General features: G+C 41.6%; 1 protein-coding gene across 1 annotated transcript; it reads left to right on the top strand.

Annotated features, from left to right (window-relative positions):
• Nucleotides 1–203: 203 nt before the first annotated feature.
• LOC138894494 (uncharacterized) lies at nucleotides 204–545 on the top strand. The gene has a single exon (XM_070179194.1). It carries the CDS (start codon nucleotides 204–206, stop codon nucleotides 543–545), a length of 342 nt encoding a protein of 113 aa, XP_070035295.1.
• The last annotated feature ends 1,075 nt before the right edge of the window (nucleotides 546–1,620 follow it).

Genomic DNA, 1,620 nt, shown 5'->3' with positions numbered 1-1,620 from the left:
TGAGTGGAGTTGCCTTTACTACATTTCAGCTGTCAGGAGCAGCGTATTAGTGGTGGCACGTTTATGAAGAAGGTAGACCAACCGATGCAGTACCACCAACTTGGGCTCAATTTGCAAAGATGTTTTTAAAAGAATATGTTTCCCTATACTCTCCGGGATGCGTGCGCACAGAGTTTAAATGGTTGCGTCAGGGCACCATGACAATGTCAGAATATGCCATCAAGTTAAGTGAGTTAGCCCGTCATGCACCTTTTTTGGTTCCTACAGTCAGGGATCGAGTCCGCAGATTCATTGAGGGGCTTGATTATGATCTTAAAATACGCATGGCTCGAGAAATTCAGTCTGATACTCCATTTCAGCAAGTAGTAGAGATTGCCAAAATGTTAGGACAAGTTAGGAATGAGGAAAGGGAGTCTAAGGAGGCCAAGAGGTCTCGAAACTCTGGAGGATTCAGTGGATTCTACTCTGCAACTATGACTCATCATGGAGGAGGCTCGGGTAGTCGGTCAACCCAGCCACAATTCAGAATACTCGTAGTGCTCTAGCTAGTACTTTTAGTGCACCACCGACATGGAGTTCTTAGAGTGGTTATTCAAGTTATTCGGCACAGACTCAATACGAGTAGCCGCGACCTCAGAGGGGTTGTTGTGAATATGGTGATACGAGGCACATCATGAGAGATTGTCCCAGACTTGGGAGGGGTGGATTTTATCAGAACACTCAGGCTCTGGGCCCCAATACAGTTACTACCCCACGTGCACAACCAGTTAGGGGTGGAGGATAGGCTGGTAGAGGATCCATATTCTTATTTTGATTCAATTCTGAGTATCGAGGCTAGTCCTCCTATTATGCTCCACTTATGGATGAGCTTTGTAATTCTGTAACCTACTTATGTATTTACCCCTGATGGGAGATTTTATTGCGATAGCCGTATCTATCATTTTGTGTTGTACACCATTGAGGGCGATGAGTCCAAAAGTGACTTTCTATTACTCGCGACAATGGGTTTTGATATAATTTGGGGCAATTGATTACAATTTTATGAATTATATGCCCTGCCGGTATGGGGGTTCATTATGTGTTGTGAAATTGTTTCACGGAATTTATTAAAAAGAAGAAAGAAAAGAAATGGAAAATTTTAGTTGGCACAATGTGCATATTACTTGTGATTTAGAGCTGAGGACGAGACCCTCGCATTTTTATATGATGTGAAATATTTAAACCGCGCTATAAGCTGCGGTGGAAGTTATATCAGGATGAGATCCTTGTGGTTAAATTCATGTATTTTCAAATTCTCCCTTTATTAAATTAAATTTGTACTATAGTACTAATAGGGAGTCATGCCTGTTAGGCTTATTGGATAATTATTTTATGTGTTTCTGTGCATATTTAGCCATATACATGCTGTAATTATTGAGTTTTAGCCTACGAGGTGGGTGGCCAGGTGACTCGTTAATCCGGATAAATAATTATGATGTCATCATGCCTCGCGTGTTGCTGTCAGCGTTGTGGAAATTTGAAATGAGGTTTTGGATAAGATGAGGCTAATCGACGATGCTGGAATTAATTATGAACAATTGTTATGACCAAAGATGTGGTTATGGTCGTATGGGTGCGTAG

Source organism: Nicotiana tomentosiformis, chromosome 6 (assembly GCF_000390325.3).
Source record: "Nicotiana tomentosiformis chromosome 6, ASM39032v3, whole genome shotgun sequence".
Lineage (NCBI taxonomy): Eukaryota > Viridiplantae > Streptophyta > Magnoliopsida > Solanales > Solanaceae > Nicotiana > Nicotiana tomentosiformis.
This window is presented reverse-complemented; position numbering and strand designations above follow the sequence as displayed.

What these genes read in the sequence shown, in the direction of transcription:
- LOC138894494 (XM_070179194.1), top strand. Translation starts at nt 204, where the DNA reads ATGTCAGAATATGCCATCAAGTTAAGTGAGTTAGCCCGTCATGCACCT.